Source organism: Hippocampus zosterae, chromosome 20, assembly GCF_025434085.1.
Source record: "Hippocampus zosterae strain Florida chromosome 20, ASM2543408v3, whole genome shotgun sequence".
NCBI lineage: Eukaryota > Metazoa > Chordata > Actinopteri > Syngnathiformes > Syngnathidae > Hippocampus > Hippocampus zosterae.
The window spans coordinates 8183352-8200864 of NC_067470.1; the positions used below are offsets into that span (position 1 = coordinate 8183352).

General features: G+C 44.9%; 3 protein-coding genes across 10 annotated transcripts in view; 2 read left to right on the plus strand and 1 right to left on the minus strand.

Moving 5' to 3' along the window:
* LOC127592868 (zinc transporter ZIP12-like) overlaps window positions 1–3576 on the plus strand; it is a 30004-nt gene extending 26428 nt beyond the window's left edge. For both annotated transcript variants that reach the window (XM_052053885.1, XM_052053884.1), the window contains exon 14: window positions 3457–3576. The gene's annotated coding sequence lies outside the window, so the exon portion shown is untranslated. The remainder of the gene's footprint in view (window positions 1–3456) is intronic.
* cacnb2a (calcium channel, voltage-dependent, beta 2a) overlaps window positions 1–11656 on the plus strand; it is a 31295-nt gene extending 19639 nt beyond the window's left edge. For 2 of the 7 annotated variants that reach the window (XM_052053877.1, XM_052053881.1), the window contains exons 2-13: window positions 3457–3576; window positions 5111–5233; window positions 5318–5454; window positions 5665–5741; window positions 5826–5959; window positions 6397–6477; window positions 6783–6841; window positions 7372–7481; window positions 7759–7910; window positions 8400–8495; window positions 8602–8772; window positions 9859–11656. In XM_052053877.1, the coding sequence (XP_051909837.1) occupies window positions 3457–3576; window positions 5111–5233; window positions 5318–5454; window positions 5665–5741; window positions 5826–5959; window positions 6397–6477; window positions 6783–6841; window positions 7372–7481; window positions 7759–7910; window positions 8400–8495; window positions 8602–8772; window positions 9859–10539 (1941 nt within the window). In that variant the 3' untranslated portion in view covers window positions 10540–11656. Of the gene's footprint in view, window positions 1–452; window positions 1512–3456; window positions 3577–5110; window positions 5234–5317; window positions 5455–5664; window positions 5762–5825; window positions 5960–6108; window positions 6129–6396; window positions 6478–6782; window positions 6842–7371; window positions 7482–7758; window positions 7911–8399; window positions 8496–8601; window positions 8773–9858 lie in introns of those variants that run through there. The other 5 variants (XM_052053878.1, XM_052053883.1, XM_052053880.1 and 2 more) reach the window with 4 other exon arrangements.
* Window positions 11657–13412: 1756 nt separating this feature from the next.
* On the minus strand, window positions 13413–17464 carry nsun6 (NOP2/Sun RNA methyltransferase 6). The gene is made up of 11 exons (XM_052053886.1): window positions 17028–17464; window positions 16556–16711; window positions 16394–16479; window positions 16067–16173; window positions 15541–15694; window positions 15015–15096; window positions 14824–14943; window positions 14585–14729; window positions 14147–14292; window positions 13696–13821; window positions 13413–13606 (listed from the first exon to the last, which is right to left on the minus strand). Exons 1-11 carry the CDS (start codon window positions 17100–17102, stop codon window positions 13430–13432), a joined length of 1374 nt encoding a protein of 457 aa, XP_051909846.1. The 5' UTR covers window positions 17103–17464; the 3' UTR covers window positions 13413–13429.
* Window positions 17465–17513: the final 49 nt, after the last annotated feature.

Genomic DNA, 17513 nt, shown 5'->3' on the forward strand with positions numbered 1-17513 from the left:
TGTTGCGACACGGACTCAAGCGGGCACTTCTGTCGACGAATCAGCAGATAGCCTTGTGTGTAGCCCCGCCCCCACAAGTCTCCCACACTGCAATGGGAAAGTAACAAAGGAGTACTGAAAACGATGACTGTCTGATTTTCGTGTTGTGGCAACGCAATAAGCTGCAAATATAGCCGAACCGAAAAATAAACACAAAGCGTGTCGCAAAAGCACACTAAAAGGGTACAAACTCGGGAGCCATTACAGCGGCGACACAATCAATGGCGTGCAAAAAAAAAAGCAAAACAATCCACAACGTGAGTCTCCGCACCCGCTGGTTTATTATTATTCAATTATTTGCCGACCAATCAGCGGTCAGCGGTGCTTCTGGCTCCGCCCTACACCAGCAAACTGAAAGCTTGCACCACTTTCTGAAAGGTGGGGGGGGGTGGCGGGGGGGTTCGAGTTGGACATTTTGAGACCATTGATAAACAACTGGGGGAGAAAAAAAACTGCGACAACACTCCCGACTTGAAAAGCGGGGCTAGTTCGATATTTGGATCTCTTCACAGTGTAAACAATTTCAACAAAGGCAAGTGTGTGCGGATGATGTAATTGCAGAACAATACAGCATCACCGGTGCAGAAATCAAGACCCTTATGCCACTAGTTGGGGTGTGCTCGGGGGGGGGGGGGGGGGGGGGGGGGGGGTCTTTCTGACCTTGTCGATTCCAACAAGCTGTCCTGTTACTCCACACACCACTGACATAGAGTCATGTCCCCGTTACTTATTATGGCGAGTGGCGCACGTGCACGAGAAGCCCAACCAGAGCCCCGCAATGCGAGCAGATGAATGCAACGTTAGGGGGTAACTGAGGGGGGGGGGGGAATGTGGGGAGTGACGGAGGAGGAGGAAATGGAGGAGGGGTGGACAGAGACAGAGCGGCAGAATCACTGAAATAGCACAGGCGAGCTTGTGACAAACGCAGAGAAGCCCGGGCTTGCGTCAGGGTAGCGGCGAAGACGGCGGAGGCACCTGCGAGGCTTCATTAGCGCCAGGGAAGAAGAGTCGGGTCAGGCTGATTGGATCAGATGTTTGCGCGCGACGTGGCGATAGAGGAGAAGGCGTTCTAAGCGGGGATGGGAGGATGCGACACTTCGCTGCCCACCTGACTCATCCCGGGAGTCGTCGGCACCTGCTGCAGCCCGCCTGAGGAGACCGGGGGGGGGGGGGGGCTGAGATCACGCGGACGCCTCATCAAACGGCGGGGTCGAGCGCAGCTGCGGCAAAACTGAAATGAAAGCGGCATCCCCAACCCCGAGAGAGGCGTTGAAAGGGTGCGGCCGTTTACGTGGCGCCAGCCTCGTTTCTACCTGTCGCCGCGAAGTCGACCGCAGCGGTTGCGGGTCCGAGCGTACTCCGAGCGGTAGCGGCATCGGGAGACTGAATGACCAGCGTGGCTGATGAAGGCCACCTGGATCCGCCTGCTGAAAAGAGCTAAGGGAGGTCGCGTCAAGAGCTCGGATGCCTACGTAAGCAACGCGTTCGGTTCGCAAAAGTTGTTTGCCGTCTGCTGCTTTCTTGCATGCGTGAAGCTGACCCATGCCTCCCGCTGAGCTGTCAAAAAGCTTTTTTGGGGGAAAAAGTAAAACCTCGTAAAAACAAACAAACCTGCTCTAAAAATGAAAAAAAAGCGAACTACAATGTAAAATCCAAAACTATTAGAAGGTTTTTTTGTTTTTTGGAGTCAAAAAAGATGTATGCATGCCCCCCCCCCCCCCCACACTTTTCAGGGACCAAAGGTAATGGGACAAATGCTTTGCGGTCAATCGGAGCCTCAAGTCAGGAACTCCCACTTTCTTTACCTGTGGAGTGCCACAAGGATCAGTTCTTAGACTTTTAATGTTAAATCTTGCTGGATTTCATCCCCGTTGATCCTCTGCCAGGTCTCCATCTGGAACTTCCTCTCGGGCATATTCCCTTCCGTTTTTGTCGTCTGCAAGTGAAAAGCATGCTCAATAGGATTCAGGTTGGGGCGACTGTTCCGACGCATTTGGCTAAATATGAGCAGATAACACAAACAACCACTTCCGTATTGTTCCTGCTGCTTTTTGTCAGCAGGCACAATAACCAAGACTTACAACGGAAGCAGACGCCACATGCCAGCGCCACGCTTTGTTGCACCGGTCCGATTCTCCTTGCACAATCGCAACAACGCTGCCATCCCCCGTGAATCGGGTACCGTCGACAACAATCCACCGCGGCGCGCGTGCGGCGGCCGGATGATTCGAACGGGGCACCGCTGAGCAAGGGGAAGGCTATTTTTAACTCAGACGGCAGCGTGTTGTGGTGCCGCAGCGAGATGAATGAAAAGCCCTCGTGTGGGTGTCAAAAGTTGCCTCGCACGTTCGACACCTTTCGACTTGCGTCCTTGTAGGGCCGTGGGTTGGAATTCATCTGGTGATTGTTTTCAACGCGTTTAATGTGCTTTGTTGAAGGGAGAATATGATGTTCATAATGCATCGTTTAGAACGGTCATATACAATTAAGAGCCCAAAAATGTACTTTAACTTATTTCATTTCTTTTCTCACATGATGATTTTAATAATAATAATGCATTTTATTTATAAGCACCTTTCAAAACACTCAAGGACACCTGACAATCAAAACAGGAACAAGAAAACCACAGATAAAATGATTTAATTTACATTTACACGTTTCGATCTTGTTCCCGCACATTGTTTGACTCGATTTTATGTTTTAATTTTTTTATGCAAGCGCGTAAATATTAACTGAGGTGCTTTGTATTTATTTTATTTTGATATTGTTCTTAATTTATTGATATTAATTTAAAAAATATATATATGCATATTTTTTACAGGTAACATATTTCCCCTCATTTTTTTGGTGCTGAATTTATATATTTTTTCATATAATCAATTTGTTAATTCATTTGTATTATTTCATTAATTCAGGTTTAATGCTTGCGGCTTTTTGGCGTATTCTTTCGGGTGCTTTACCTACTTTTCATTGATATTTTGATTTTTTTTTTTTTGCATTTGTGCAGGTGGTGTATTTTTTATTTTGAAATATATTTTCTTATTTTTTTTTCAAATGGTTTAGTTGGGACTAACTTTATTTTATATTTGTAAACTTATATCTGTACTCTTTTTTTCTATTTTAGGTGCTATATCATTATTTTATGAAATATTGTATCAACAGCATCTTTCTTTTTTTCAGGTGCTCTATTTTATTTATGTATCCTCTAGTTTTGCTTTATTTTTGTTTTTTTGGTCGGTTGTTGTTCTTATCTAACTCAGATGCTCCAGTTTTCAGCATAAAGGCCAAAAAAAAAAAAAAACTCGTCGGGAGTCTTAAGTATCCTAGGAAGAAATTTGAATATTTTAAAGCTAAATAAAAGCCGCCTGTCTGAAGAAGGAGTCAAATAAACCCAAGTGTGCTGCGTCACCTCCGCAGGGTTCGGCCGATTCCTACACCAGCCGTCCATCAGACTCGGATGTGTCTCTGGAGGAGGACAAGGAGGCAGTGCGTCGAGAGGCAGAGAGACAAGCTCAGGCACAACTTGACAAGGCCAAGGTACGCCACCCGCCATGCCCGAGATCGGCAGCCGCACCCAAATCACTATCACAAGAACCAGATCGCAAATCATAAAGTTATATATTTTTTTCTGGATCTGGAGGAAAATGGAATTGTTGGAACTGTGTGGGAGGTGCGCACTGTTTATTTTAAGCCATACTTTGTGTTCTCTGGGAGGGTTGCAATTAGTGTGGCGTTACGTCATTCTGACATTTTTTTTTTTTTGCTTTAAGTTGCAATTGCAAACTCAAGATACAGTAGCAAACATTTCAGCAAAAGAAGGAATGGATTGATAATGAGAAAGATGAAAGAAAACAATGGACAGCTCTATTCTTGTCTTTAGCGATCAATCAACTGGTCTCCGATCAACTTGTCTGTGGTTGTTCATGTCGGAACAAAAAGGTGCTGTGGAAGTTGCAGCTTGGATAAATGACAAGTATTTTTTAAACATCATTTTGGTTGTTTGTAACCTTTAAAAAATGTGTGTGGTTCACCAGCATAAGTTAAAGTTGCAAAAATCGCGTTTACGTCGAAGACCTTCGAAAGCAAGACAAGTTGTAGAGTTGTAACGAATGAAGAGAAAATCCTCAGTGTGAACAGATCTCGCAACCGTGAAACATCGCTATCGTAGGACCGATGTGACAAAGCGGGAAAAAAAGGGCTGTAGGCGTAAAAAGCAGGATTACAACTGTTGAGAACAAAAACGAGGCTGTGCTGGAATACAGTACTTCCTGTTTCGTTTTTTCAAATTTGCTGTCTCAAACTAAATAAGTGTTGCGCTATCTCGTAGTTGATAGTAGGATTACACTCAATGTTATAAACAAGAGTAACTGCGCAAAAATAATCTCTTAATTCCGGGGACCTTGAATTTGTATTCAGTCAAGAACAATTAGCTCCCAAAGAACGTAAACATGGATGCATACAAAATGTGAATGTTGTTTTCACCGCCCCCCCCCTACACACACACACAACGCTGTCAATATGGCATCCCGAGTGAGAGTTCGTGTTGCGTAAGCGGCAACGGAGAGCAACGATTGGTTCGGCGGGCGTGAGAGCGTGAGGCTTTTGCTATCCTGCAACGGATGAAGCTTTTAAGATGTTTTGAAGCCAGGAATACACACTGGACCACCCCCGCGGAGCCTTCACTTGCAGTCATGTGACAATCTGCACAGAACGTGATGATCTTGCCCATGACGTGCAAAGCCGTGTTTGTGTGTTCAGAAAGTGTTTTGCAGATGTATTGCAGGTACCCGATATGGAGAGACGATTATAAGAGTTTTTTTTTTTTTTTAAGAATTCTCTGGTTCGCATTGTGAATGTCACAGCTCACCTGTTTTGTGGCCTCGGTCTCACCATGTGAGCAATGCGAGCCTGAGGGCAGTTTGACGTCAGTTCCAGTCAACAACAACAGGGGGCGATGTAAGGCTAAAATGGCAGCCCTCAGAGACGGATGAATAATCTGAATACCTTGCTTAGACTAGCGCGAGCACACGACAAGCAACGAGTTCATCTGGTTAATTTGCTGTGCCGGCAGACAAAACCAGTCGCGTTTGCCGTCCGCACGAACGTCAACTACAGCCCCAGTCACGACGACGATGTGCCCGTACCCGGCATGGCGCTCTCCTTCGAGGCCAAAGACTTCCTTCACGTCAAAGAGGTGACAACCCCGATTGCGGCGTCACGTCCCCTTTTCCCGGTGGAAGTGAAACAGCTGAAGATCTTTGCGTCGCTTTCGTTTTAGAAATTCAACAATGACTGGTGGATAGGGCGCCTGGTGAAGGAAGGCTGCGAGATCGGTTTCATTCCCAGTCCGGTGAAGCTGGAGAACACTCGAGTCCTCCAAGAGCAGAGAGTCAAACAGGGCAAGTTCCATTCCAGGTAAAAAAAAAAAAAAAAAAAAAAAAAAAAACAATTATCGAAACTCATTCACTCCCAAAGACGTTTTTAAACGTCTTTTCAGACTTGGTTTCGAATTGGCTGCTACTGAATGAGTTAAATTGCATTTTTTTTTTCCCCTGCGTTGTGTATCGCCTAAAATGCATCTCTCAAGCCTTGATCTCATTCTGCATCATTTCCATATTGTTTCAGCAAACTGGGAGCAAACTCCTCCTCAAGTTTAGGTGAAGTAGTTTCAAACTCCCGGAAGTCTACTCCTCCTTCGTCTGGTAAGTGTCACACGTCGTCAGTCCGACATTCCGTTCCGTTCTATTCCCCCCTCCCCCATGATAATTCTTAACCGCCGTTGACAGCCGTTGACATAGACGCCGCAGGGTTAGACCCCGACGACAATGAGCCACCGGTCAACCTGCGCTCCCCTCGATGCGGCGCTAACACTGTCACGTCCCCCTTAGCAAAAGAAAAACGAATGCCCTTTTTTAAGAAGGTAAACCGGACGGCGGCAACTTGCTCTTTCCGAGTTCCTGCGCACGGCGAATGCTGCATCTCCCTGTCCTTCGCCAAGCACCACCAGCATGCGCCTTTCTTCTTCTTCTTCTGAACTTTTCACTCTCTCTCTCTCTCTGCTCACCACAGCCAAGCAGAAGCAAAAGTCGGTAAGTTGCACCTGTGTACTGACTCCGCCTTCCTCCTCTGGCCTATCCTCCAATGTAGGAAAAGAAAGAAGCTTTTGATTGACATGACGATGACACGTGACGCACACCGAGCTTACACGCCTGACTTTTATTTTTCTTCCCTTGTTCACTGATTTCTGGCCAAACTTGCGATGGATGGCATTGGCGCTTGTGAAACGAGCTGATTGATGAATGAAATGTTGTCTTGTTGCGCATCCGTGTTTTGAATGGGTCCGCTTGCTCTCTGCAGGCGGAACACGTTCCTCCATACGATGTGGTGCCTTCCATGCGGCCCGTGGTTCTCGTTGGACCGTCACTGAAGGGCTACGAGGTGCGTTTTCCACCCCGTCGTTGACGTGCGGCACAAATGCGGCGCACGCCACGCTCGCGTTACAGAAATAGACGGTCGGTAAAACTCGAAGATGAAGCGAAACGCCAGCACGTTAAATCATTTCCAGCGAGCGGCGCAGCTTGACGATGACATTTCTTGGCCCCGCGAAGAGGGGCCAAAATCAGTCGAGGGTAAACAAACGTAACTGATACTAAAAATATTAAAATCTCTCCGAAATTTTCATAGCACAGGAGAAACGATTGATGTTCAAATATTTGATTTCACTTTCTCCATCCTGCTTCCAGGTGACGGACATGATGCAAAAAGCGCTGTTTGACTTTTTAAAGCACCGATTTGAGGGACGGTAGGTTATCATCCTGTTTCCTTCCAATCCCCCCCCCCCCCCAACCCTCCCACCATCCCACCACCCTTTCCCCTGGGGAGTGAGTAACAAGTTGGCCCGGGGAGAAGCGAGTGTGTCGCTGCTTTAAATAGGCATGCCCTTAATAGGCCATGGTGGACTTGTTTGAGGCCCAGCAGGATTCTGCTTTTTCAGCGCGGACTCGTCTGAGGCAGGGAATACATATCTGTGTATACACACACACACACACACACACACACACGACTGCCGCATTTACTCTTTAGACAGGGTGATGCATTTACATATTTAACTCATTCACTCCCAAAGACGTTTTTAAACGTCTTTTCAAACTTAATCCAGAATTGGCTGCTACTGAATGAGTTAAAGACAGAAAGAATTGTTGGTGCGCCACCAGCACCATTACGACCATTCCATGTACAGGTTATACCATGACACTAAAAGAAAAAAATGAAAATAAAAAAGAGGGTTCTCCTTGACCTTGTCTAACCATGCCGCTTTGTTTTGGCCCTCAGTATCTCCATCACTCGCGTCACGGCGGACATCTCGCTCGCCAAGCGCTCCGTCCTGAACCATCCGAGCAAGCACGCCATCATCGAGCGCTCCAACACGCGCTCCAACTTGGGTAAGATGGTGGTCTTCCAGTATGTCGTGGAGAATTGAGAAATTTCACATCACAATTCTCCTGAACGAAAACATCGATTATTGATGTGAAGGAAAAAATGTGCTATCCTGCTCAATTAGCCGGAACACAAGAAGTTGTCATTTAGCTATTGTCCAAACAACCGACTTCTCGCCGTGACGTTTTCTTATGTCAGCCGTCACTCCGAGCCGCCTCCTTGAGTCCCCCAAATGTCCTTCAAATATTTTTAATTGTCCCTCTTTTTTTTAATTTTTTTTAGCCGAGGTCCAGAGAGAGAGGGAACGTATCTTCGAGCTAGCGCGGACGCTGCAACTTGTCATCCTGGATGCGGACACCATCAACCACCCATCCCAGCTGGGCAAGACGTCCCTGGCCCCCATTATCGTCTACGTCAAGATCACCTCCCCCAAGGTGAGAGTCACTCAAGAGAAGAACGTCCGCATGATGGCAACGTGGACGCTATCCCATCGATTTACATTGTGTGGAGAAGGAAACTGCTCATCTGTTAAGAGATGAGAAACATCCAACGCAACATATCGGAGAAGCTGATTTGACAGCATTTGTCTGTGATTGGTTTAGCATTTTTTTATTTTGAAAAATTACTACATTTTATATTTAAAATGTTTTTTAATTGTTTTTAATATTTTTTAATATTAAAAACAATGTTAATGGTTTTTTAATATTAAAAAAATATTTCAATAAAATTATTACAATTTATATTTAAGTACAAATATTAAAATAAAAATATTACATTTAAATGTAAATACAAATATTTAATAAAATATGGTAAGATTTTAAAAATAAGAATACTTTTAAATATTCATTGTAAATTATAACAATACAAATATGTCAATATTTTAGATGAGGCCTGTTAAATCTTTTTTTTTCCTGTGTTTTCAGGTGCTGCAGAGACTCATTAAGTCGCGAGGCAAGTCTCAGGCCAAACACCTTAACGTCCAGATGGTAGCGGCCGACAAGCTGGCACAGTGCCCGCCCGTAAGCCACCACAGTGAACCGCAAACCATCACACTTGTTCGTCGTTTATTTTTGCCGTCATCGTTCTGCTTTTCGACATTGGGTTTCCTCTCGGCCGACCCCTCAGGAGATGTTTGATATCATCCTGGACGAGAACCAACTGGAGGACGCGTGCGAGCACATGGCCGACTACCTGGAGGCCTATTGGAAGAGCACCCACCCCAACAGCTGCGACGCCCCGGACCCGCTGCTGACCAAGATGCCCGCTGCCACCTTGCCCTCCTCCTCGGGCGTGCAGGTATCGAATCATCACCACGTGTCAATTATATCAACGCATTGAGGTTTGAACACGAGCTATTCTGTGTAAATGTCGCTTAGACATTAGACATTGTTCCAGTGCTGCCGAATAATACATGTTTTGCAAAATATACAGTATATTATCAATATAGTATTTTAATCATAGTAGTGTGTAATATTAATGTAAAAATACCCTATTGGCCTGAATATAAGACGGTGTTTTTTGCATTGAAATAAGACAAAAAAGTGTGGGTTGTCTTATATTCGGGGTCTTGACATTATAACCATTCACGCCGCTAGATGGCGCCAGATACCATCCCTAGGCCAAGGCGTACCCCTGTCACGAAGAATAAAAATAAAAATAGCGGTAGCACAAAGAAGAAAAGTAAAAAATAGCGGTAAGAAAGAGAAGAGAAGAAAATAATAGAAGTGATAACAGAAAATGGACAAACGTAGCGACAATCTGGAGAAAAGTGGGTCGAAGATCGGCCAGGTTAACCAGCAGCTGAGGAGAAGTTATGATGTCATTTACATCTCAAAAACCAGAAGCCATTCATTTACCAATGTGATTCCATTTTAGTTTATATATTTAAATGTTCAGATATTAAGATTTGAATGAGGCTAAATAACGTGCTTTTTCTCTCAAATGCATTGTTAGAATCATTTGTTTCAGATTTTCTGGATAAAAATTAATTTGGTGTTCAAAAAGTATTTCTTCAAACTTGAGTTTTGAAAAAGAGTCTTATAATCAGGGCCGTCTTATATTCGGGCCCATACGGTACTTGAATTGCAATTTGGAAATGACAATGAAAAAGAATTAATATAATAGTGAAACAAAATTAAAACAAACATTAAACTATATAATTCAGTAAGAACAAAAGTCAAAATTACTCCCAGCCAATCAAAAAGCACTAAAATGATTTACAGTATCTTGTAAAAGTGATATTAAAAAAAAATCAATTCATGTATTTTAGCAAAAATGAATAAATAAATCTTGATCAATCAAATGCACAACAAAATGCAGTAAATATCCCAACATTAATATTGCAAAGTTGCTTGGCTAATATTCCCTCGCGTTGGACGTCAGGGTGGCGGAGTCGAACATCGATCGGACAAGGCGCTAGTGGAGAGGAAGGGCTCCAGAGAGTACCACCACCATCACCACCACCACCAGAACCAGGACCAGGACCAGGACCAGGCCGACGGCGAGGAGGACGGCGCCGACGAGGAGGAGCGCCCGCTGAGGACAGAGTCGTCCAGGAGAGGACCGCCTCCCGCCCAGCACCGCTCTTCTTCCGCCCGGACTGAGCACCACAACCACCACCACCACCACCACCGACACCACCACCATCACCACCACCACCGAAGCAGGGGCCTCGCCCGGCAGGAAACGCTGGACTCGGAGAGCCCCGAGAGCCGCGAGAACAAGGACGCCGCTTACACGGAGCCTCACACTCAGCTCCTCCACCAGCCGCAGGACGCCGAGCGCGAAGAGGCGGAGGAGGAGGAGCAAGAAGAAGAGGAGGAGGACTTAAGGGAGCCCCAGCAAGCCCACCGGGACCACAACCACCATCATCATCACCACCACCATCATCGTTCCAAGGAACGCGAACAGGACCACAATGAACGTAACAAGCAGCGCACTCACCACCATCACCATCAACAACAACAACAAAGGTCGGCGCGGGACCACCACCACTACAACAGAGAGCCCAAAAAGAGGGGCGACGCAGGGGAATGGGCGGGAGACTCGTACATCCCCCAGTAGACCGCCTTTCAACTGCCCTCCCCCGAGGATCCATTTCCTCCCTCCGTTTGTGCTGCTACACCTCCAAACCACCGCATCCTATTTATATCCACTTCCTTCCGGTTTTTGACGGCAGCGTTTCTATGATCTAGATACAAGCATAGGGTGGATTTGAAAAGTCTGCACACCCCTCTTCAAATGCCAGGTTTTTGTCATTTAAAAAAAAAAGACCAACTATTGTCTGACCATGTCAGGAAAGCCGACTAGAACAGCTGAACTTTAATCGGAGTGAATCAAAGGCATTGCTGGTCCAAGGATTCCAATCCACATCCTAAGTTTGTACCCTGTAAATGTAACTAAAGCGATGTAAACTACCCATCCATCCATATTCCCAACCGCTTCATCCTCATGCGGGTTGCCGGTGTGCTGGAGGCTATCCCAGCTGTCATCGGGCAGTATGCAAGGTACACCCTGAACCGGTTGCCAGCCAATCGCAGGACACGCACAGACGAACAACCCTTCACCCTCGCAGTCACACGTATGGAGAATTTTGAGTGTTCCGTTAACCAAACCGGAGTACCCGGAGAAAAGCCACGCAGGCACAGGGACGAACATGCAAACTCCACACAGGGAGGCCGCAGCCGGATGCGAACCCATCACATCTGCACTGTACGGCCTACGAAACCAGTCGACCGCCGTGCTGCCCCCGAACGAAGCAAATGAATACATTAAAAAAAATAAAATCAGAAAGCCAACTCGAACATCTGAACTTGATTCAGAATGAATAAGGAGGACTTCATTGCAGGTGTGTACTGACACTCATGTGCTCGAATGTGATTGGTTCACTTATAAGAGGGTGTGCACACTTGAGGAAACATAATTTCACATTTTATGTTTCCTTTTAAACTTTTTTTTGTTTGTTTTTTTGGGTTAGGTTTTAGGTCACATTAATGGTGGAATGAGTCTGGCGTGGTCTGACTGTTTTTTAATGACAAAAGTCTGGCATTTGAACAGGAGTATGTCAGCTTTTTATACCTGCATACACCTGCATCTATGCATAGATCCTTCTGGATATGCATGAATGTTCACCTAATATGCATATTTGATAAAAGAAAAAGCATGGCTTTTTGTACATGTACTGAGCTGTGATTTTTTTTTCAACCTGCAACTACTTCACTGATGTTTTTATCTTTCAGACATCCTTCCAGAATTGATCGGTCGAGTGAGATGCCGTTCTTTGTGTTTGTGGGAGGTCCTTTGATTGGCGTTTTTAGAGCCGTGGGAGGAACAGCAAGTCTATCGCCGCCTTCTTTTCACATCAGGAAATACAATACAGTGTCCATCAGGGGCAGTTTTACGGCAGAGGGGCCATGACATTTGGGGATGTGCCCCCCCCCCCCCAAAAAAAAAAAAAAAATTTTTGAAAATGTCTAAATGTACTATACACTTTTTTTCATATTAATTATGGATTTTCTGGTTAATTCAGATTTTATCCATCCATTCATCAATGTTCCCAACCGCTTTATCCTCATGCGGGTGTGCCGGAGCCTATCCTAGCAGTCTTCGGGCAGTAGGCGGGGGCGACGGGGCACCCTGAACTGGTTTCCAGCCAATCGCAAGGCACAGAGAGACAAACAATTCGCGCTCACAATCACACCTAGAGACAATTTAGAGTGTTCTGTTAACCAATGGTGCATATTTTTGGAATGTGGGAGGAAACCGGAGTACCCGGAAAAAAACCACGCAGGCCCGGGGAGAACATGCAAACTCTTTTATTACGCCGTTTTTCAAATGTGATTTATAATTGATGTAATTCTAATTCATTTAGCAATCGTTGTTCGTTAAACCCAAAAATAATTTGACTCTTTTTAAAAAAACGTTTACGATTTAGAGACATCAATTAGAATCATACAATTATGTAATTATCTTTTTAACTTTTATTTGATTTTTTTTTTTTAATGACCCAATTTAGGTTAAAAAAAAAACCTTGGTCATGTAGTAGACGTCATTCCATACTTTGCCCACTCCTGATGTTCGATAACATACCAAATTCATGTTTGAGCTTCTACGGTAAAAACACTCCATCTCACTCCGGAGCTTTTGAAACTTCAACCTCCAGGAGCGTCTGAATGATGAAGGAAGTGAAGGAAACTATTCTATCAGATTCCACGTCACACGATAATTGATCAGCATCGTCGGGGTAGAGAGAGCGCTCAAATTATAGATCAAATATATATATTTTTTTAAAGGCTACATTGATAGCAGGGCAAGTTTTTAAATGTGTAGTAAAGGCTCTTAGAATAGTTGCGTTGCTCTTTTGAAAACACCCAGGCAGCCCCCGTCTATAAATAGTTTTTCTTCTTCTTCTTCCCCATTCGCTCTTTAGACGCTACTGAAAAATTTAGGTAGGCTCGCGCGGGGCCGTCGTCAAGGCAACATCACCACCAAAGGAGGGGATGAGACTAAAATAGGCCCGGAGTGGAGCACCGCGGTGTTTTCCTGGGAATCCTGCCAGCTCGACAAAAATCTGTAAATTAGCATTCAGATGCGCTAACTCCATTTTCACTGGCTCAGATAAATTCATATCTGTCGTGACCGCACCGCTTCCTGGTCTGCGCGCGCCGGCCGGAGAGGAATCCACCGTCTCCAAGGCAACGGCGTCGTCACCGTTGTCGCAGCAACGCCACTGCGTTTGCCGTCTAACTCGGTGTTTATACGGCATGCTTTAGAGGGATTTTGTTGACGTGACGCAGCACTTCTTCTTTTTTTAAAGACGAAATGACAAAAAAAAAAGCAAATCGCTCTTTTTATATCAGTAACATTATTGTTTCACCATTCATCAAAACACGGATATATATCAAATTTGCATCCAAGTGTACTTTTCTTCCTGAGCATCCCCGCAGGGTGCGAGTCAGTTTTTCTGAAACTTGGCGATAAAGAATCCGATGGTGTCGCTGTCAGCCCTGCTTGCGAGGGGTGTTGCGGCGGTGGCCTTCCAGCTCAACTCGGGTCGGAATCTCTGGAGGAGACTGAGCTGCTCCGGGATCAAACCCGCTCCCGGCATGCCCTCGCCCCCCACGTGAGGCTCCTGGAAAGGCGAGACAATCAATTGAGCGTCCAAGGAGAGCAAAAAGAAAGGAAAAAAAAAAGCCCGGATGGCGTTGTCGATCTTCTTACCTGAGGCAGCAGGGTGAGTCCGGGGAAGGTGCGAAGTGCCCAGGCCACCTGCTCTTCGTTCTCCGCCAGTGTCAACGTGCACGTACTGTACACCAGGACGCCGCCACGCTTTAATGCGCGCACCGCCTGCAAGTACAAAACACACATTTTTCCCCACTGCAAGTATTAATACTCCTTTTAAACTGACGGAAACAAGATATGCTCACTTTCAGCAGTTGTTAAATGTTTGGACCAAGTCAGCTGGGACAGGCTCCAGCACGCCCGTGACCCGTGTGAGGAGAAGCGATTCAGGTAATGGATGGATGAATGGACTTAACTATTCAAACGATGCTACCGCGTCATGTATTGATTAATTAACATCCCGAGTTTGTCCAACTGGCAAGTAGTGTTGCAAGTGTGACTCTCTACTGCTATCTAGTGCCGAAAAGCAAGTAAAGCATACTGTCCTTACAGCATGGAAGAGGCTTCTTTGGAGGGGCGGGTAGGAGCAAACCTCCTTCAGACTCCAGGTGCTCGCCATGTTTGGCCTTTGGCCGAGACCGCTGCAGGGCGCATCCAAAAGCACGCGGTCAAAGCTCTCGGGGGCGAATGGTGGCCCTGGAGAACGGGCAAGAACAGGGAAGGGTGAGTATAATGCATTGGAGGGCAGTTATAACAGCAAAAGTTATAGCATCAAAAAAAAAGCAATCTACAATCAGACTTGATTTTAAAAAAAACTACAACATAATTAACTCGTATGTAAATATCAACAATTTGGGCAGCATGTAATCATGAATTCATTCTGCCATGTTCACCATGGCCACCAGAGGGCAGTATGATAGAGACAAAGACGGTCACAAGAGCGCAGGAAGCTGCGGTAAGGGCTGTGGAAGTGAGGCGATGACGTCACCTTCTCCATCCCCGATGATGTCGTTGCTAACAGCTTTCGTGCTGTTGAAGCAAAACGCCTTCACGCTACGCAACTTTAACATTTCGGCATTCTGACGAATCAGCTCCATCTTGTTTCGGATCCTGTCCAATGCCACCACTTCACCCTGAGGACAAAAAAAAAAAAAATTAAGAATAAAAATATGAAATTAACCAAATGTGAGAGAGACAAGGTGGTTGGAATGTCATTTTGCTGTATACCCGATCGTCCATGAGGGCGGCAATGTGACACGTCTTCCCGCCCGGGGCGGCGCACATGTCCAGGATGCGCTCTCCGGGACGAGGACCCAGAACGTGGCCCACCACCACAGATGGAAGATTCTAACATATATTTTTATTTATTTGTTGTTGTTTTTTAAATTCAAATTTCCAAATTCGTTTCACGACTTTACCTGTAGGAAGGCCAGGTGAGATAATACTCCATCAAAGGAGGGACTCCGGTAAAGGGGCTCCGTCATACGCACGCCGACACCCCTGGAAAGCAAGACTTGGAATTTCAAGCCATCGTCGCGTTGTCTGCAGTTGTCACCGTCCACACAAATATTACTTATTCTTTGGCTTGTTTTCAGCAGTGGTAAAGAGGAAACGTCTGATGATGATCACAAAATGTCATGTGTGATGTCAGCCAAATTCAAAAGTCTTTCTTTATTGCCACGATCATAAGTAGAGGCAATCAAATGTTTTTAGAATTGATCATTCCACTTATCCCATCAATTAAACGGATAACATTTTATTTTAAAATTGGGTGCAGGTATTGCTTTTATCCACTTGGGGTCGCTAATCTCACGTTTCGCCCTGTCATCTCCCATCTTGTGTGTCAGCCTGACGTGGCATCGAACAAATGAGAGTTAAATTTAAAGATGCATTATATGATATTAGGAATGTAATATTATGTTATCGAAAATACTTTTTCACTACCTGACGTTTTCTCCCGTGCCAAAAATGTCGGCACGGTCTTTTTCAGCCATGCCGTTCCCCACAAATGTCTTCTCCCCAGAGAAGCTGAATGCTCCGCGGGTACATTTTCCCTCCACGTCAGAGAACACAGACACTGCATCTCCGGCTTTCATGTCTGAAACACAAATTTTGGGGAAAAAGTTTTTTAGAAAGCTTTTTTTTTTACGTAGAAAAAAAATCGTAATTTTTTTTAGCTGAAACGTGTGAACTTTACGGACTACCGGTAATTTACATTTGCAGGATTCTAAAAATGTTGGAAAAAATATATCTTCACAAAATACACACATTTATATTTTTATTTTAATGAGAAAGTAATCTCAAATTATAATTGGATGGTGTTTATTTATTTTTTTTTAATTAACGGGAGAAAAACCTTCATTTTCCAAGCGAAATATCTGAATTTTATGAGGGGGTAGAAAAAAAAAGATGCTGATGTCACCAGATTGGATTTTTGCCATTTTTTGGGGTCTGTAAATGGTACATTTACATTTTGGACACGCTAGTATTCCGGGGGCAAAGACGTGGGCGCCTCTTAGCACAGCATTGCCGCACTGTGCGCCCACCACCACCTCACAGCTGAGCTGCTGCACACATCTGGAAAAGACAATTTAAAAAAAAATGATTTTGAGAATATTTTCCTCTGAATTTCAATAGAAAAGAAGCAAGACAATTTTAGAGAGAAAAATATTTTCAATGTAGTTTTAAACTTGTACTTTTAAGAAAATAACATGCCGGGTTAAAAAATAACCCAATATGGATTAAAACACGAGGTTGACTTTTTTTTTCTTTTATAAGCAGAGCTGCAGACTCGCACCTGGGTCCGACGACAGGGATCAGAAGCACATCCGGAACGCTGGGATGTGGGACGATCTCGATCTCCTCCTCCGATCCCCACTTTTGCTACTCTCGTCAACAAATGTAAACGTTATCTTTTGGCTGACAACTCACAGTCTTTTTCTCTTTCTTTTAATCTTACCCTCCTTAGCTCCTCGTCCAGTTGACGTCTTATCTCTTCCAGCGGCGCCAAGTGGACGCTCGCCCGGACACACGTGTAAGACGGAGGATGTGACAAGCAGGTGAGAAGCGTCTGAAAATGGCACTGGGCTTCCCGATGACCAATGGACGCCAACAACTTGCGAGTTTCATTCCATCACAAAATGGTTAAATGTTGAAACGCACATTATTTTGAAGTCACCACATTGCACAGCACATAAAAACTCCCTAATGTCAATATTGAACATACAAGGTATCTCTTTACTTCCAGCGATTGCTTTGTAAACAGCACGGGTTGAGTTTTGTAAACAAAGCATGAACATTCTTTGTTTACAAAATCCAATCATGAAGGCTCCATCACGTGTAGGGTCACTGTGAAACGATACTCCATCAGGATAATCATGACTTCTTCCACCGCCGTGACAGAAAATGTGCGTATTTTCATTAAAACATACCTCCTTGTTCATGAACACGCCCTTCAGGTAATCGGCGACTTCCGGCCTCAGAGAAATTTTCGGAAAAACCGACATTTTGTCTGTTTTTGTCGCGATATTAGCGTGAGCGTTGACAAAACCTCGTCGAAGAATACAAACAGAGCAAATTACAACTCTCCTTCAATGTTTGCATCGTTAAGGTAATGATCTACACACGCACACTATTGTTCTCCAATTGTTCCCATTGTGGATAATTTTACAACACGCCTCTCTACTGTGTTAAATTGTCCACTTTTGACGCAGCAAGGCACCAGCAAAGCTTTGCTCTGGGCATTACCACTTCCGCATACGTCACCGGAGAGATATTACAAAAAGCACAAAACTTTTTGTTTTAGTTTTACCTGTAAGTATAAGTACCTAATAATGATAAAATAGATAGTATGAAATCATGGCTTGATTAGTGAAAGGGCCATTTTTTACGTGGAAAACGTGAAGGCGTGGTTACGT